This window comes from Microtus ochrogaster, unplaced genomic scaffold (genome assembly GCF_000317375.1).
Source record: "Microtus ochrogaster isolate Prairie Vole_2 unplaced genomic scaffold, MicOch1.0 UNK5, whole genome shotgun sequence".
NCBI lineage: Eukaryota > Metazoa > Chordata > Mammalia > Rodentia > Cricetidae > Microtus > Microtus ochrogaster.
Window position 1 is genome coordinate 519570 of NW_004949103.1, and position 2500 is coordinate 522069.

The window sequence follows — 2500 nt, forward strand, 5'->3', positions numbered from 1 at the left end:
AAATAGAAAAAAAATAAAAAAAATTGTATGTAGTTGTATGCATGCTTGTAACTTCTTTACTGTGAGGGGGCAGAGAAAGGAAGATCACTGGGTTTTGATGGCTACCAACCCAGCTCTAGGTTTAGTGAGAGACACTATCTCAAAGGCAGTAAGATGGAGAGTGATGGAGCAGGACACTGCTGTCTTTCTGGTGTATGTGTATGATATAAGCTTGCACAGGTATTTACCCACATCTATACTTCTGGCACATCACAAATAGTCATACACAGGAATATAAACTTTATAACTGATTGACCTTTTTTTTTAATGCTCTCGTTCTGTCTGCATATGTTCCTGGGGATAGAACTAAGCCTACATATAACATTGAGCTACACCTTCAGTCTCTAGTTTAACCTCCATTCCTCCCTCCCTTTTTAAAAGATAGCTTCTTGCTATGTATCCCTGACTGACCTGGAACTGTATAGCTACTTGTAGCAATTCTTTTGCCCCACTGAGATAGGGTCTCCTTATGTAGTCTGAGTTGGCCTTGAACATATGATTCTCCTGCTTTGGCCTCTCAGCCTGAGAATTATAGGTCTACACCATTGCCGCTGAACATATGTTTCCTTTTTTTTATTCTGTTTTTTTGAGACAGGGTCTCACTGTGTATGTAGCTTTGGCTGTCTTGGAACTTTCTGTGTAGACCAGAATGGTCTTAAACTCACAGAAATTCACCTGCCTCTACCTATAGAGTATTGAGATAAAGGCTTGTACACTCTGTCTAGCTTAAGTAAATGTTAAAAATTAGCGTATTTTTGAACAAATTTAGAGGAACTTTAGGAAACATAAAGGTTGGGTAAATTTTTGTTTGTTTATAGTACTGAGGGTTGATGCCAAGGCTAGGCACATGCTCTACACTGTGCTATTCCTTATTTTCCTTTTTATTTTGTATTTTGAGTCAGAATTTTACTCTGTAGCTCAGGCTGGTTTTGAAATTGAGATCTTTCTACCCAAGTCAGTGAGTAGCTTGAGCCCACTTGTGAGTGACAGGCCCTATCTGCCATGCCTGGCTACTTATTTTTTGAGACTCTACTTTAAAGCTTCCTATGAGTTCAAAGCCAGTCTGGTCTACAGAGTTAGTTGCAGGACAGTCAAAACCATGCAAAGAAACTCTGTCTTGAAAACAAATTTACAAAAAATAAAAACAAAAAAACCCTCTTTATTATATAGCCAGGCATAGTTTTACATGCCAATGATACAGGCAGATCTCTGAGTTTGAGGCCAGCCTGGTCTACATAGTGAGCTCCAGGACAGTTCCACCTATATAGTAAGAATTGTTCTCAAAAAACAAAAACAGAGGCAGAGGCAGGCTGATCTTTGTGAGTTTGAGACCAGCCTGGTATACAAGAGCTAGTTCCAGGACATCTCCAAAGCTACAGAGAAACCTTGTCTCGAAAAACCAAAAATAAAAAACAACCCCCTCAACTCACTCTACTACATTTATTTAAATAAATATAAGAGGAATTTTATAGTTATGTAGTTGTCAATTTGTTATAAATTAAGTTTTATCTAATTTTCAGATGTTTTTTCTCTCTTATCTACAGACTAAATTAAAATGTGAATAAAACCTTGTAGCACTTGGAACTTTCCCTTTGAGACCAGGCTCCTCAGAGGGCCTATTGTCTGCTCCTTTCATGAAACCATGACTCACTGTGTTAATAAGAACTGACTGGCGTAGCATTTGTAATCACTGGAAAATCTCAGGCATGGTTTTCTCCCAAGTTCTCCCAGCTACTGTCAGGGGCCCTAGAAGTAAAGTTTATACTTAAGTTTATGGGTTCATTTGTTTCCAACAAGAGAATGAAATTAAACATATATCACTGTCATTTTGTTTCTGTGAGGAAAGCATTTGTGTGTTGTAAGTTGCTGTTTACCTGTGGCTTTTCTTTGTCGTGGTGGCCATTTGGTGTCTAGGTCTCTGCAATGAAATGTGGGCTTTTGCCTATCTCCCCGGAGGCACTTTCCCTTGGAGATGTTGCTTATCATGACTATCATGGCATTTTGGTTGATGAAGAGGAAAAAATTTTGATTCAGAAAAATCTGGGCCCTAAAAGCAAGGTCAGTAGCATCTCATGGTATTTCAGTTGTAGAGCCAAAATGATCAGACTTGGTGCCTTGTTCCTCAGATCTCCCTTGCTTTCTCTTAGGTTCTCATTCTCCGGAATCATGGGCTTGTGTCAGTTGGAGAGAGTGTGGAGGAGGCCTTCTATTACATCCATAACCTTGTGGTTGCTTGTGAGATCCAGGTAGACCATTCCATTTAGCTTATAGTTTATTTGGATGTTTCTAGGGTTCATGTGGGTTTTCTGATGCTTGATTTGCAAAAATGAAGGTTTGAGCAAGCCCTTAGCCACGATGAGTTTATGATTTGGAATTTGTAAAAGATTGCTGGGATTTTCATTTCTAATTTTTTATATATATAAATGCTTGTATCACTTATGTAGTATTGGTGTGTGATATG

At 38.7% G+C, this 2500-nt stretch overlaps 1 protein-coding gene across 1 annotated transcript in view; it reads left to right on the forward strand.

Moving 5' to 3' along the window:
• The window catches only part of Add1 (adducin 1), a 75433-nt gene that overhangs the window by 53738 nt on the left and 19195 nt on the right, over window positions 1–2500 (forward strand). Inside the window, exons 5-6 of the mRNA XM_026788621.1 lie at window positions 1954–2097; window positions 2187–2285. Coding sequence (XP_026644422.1) covers window positions 1954–2097; window positions 2187–2285 — 243 coding nt within the window. The remainder of the gene's footprint in view (window positions 1–1953; window positions 2098–2186; window positions 2286–2500) is intronic.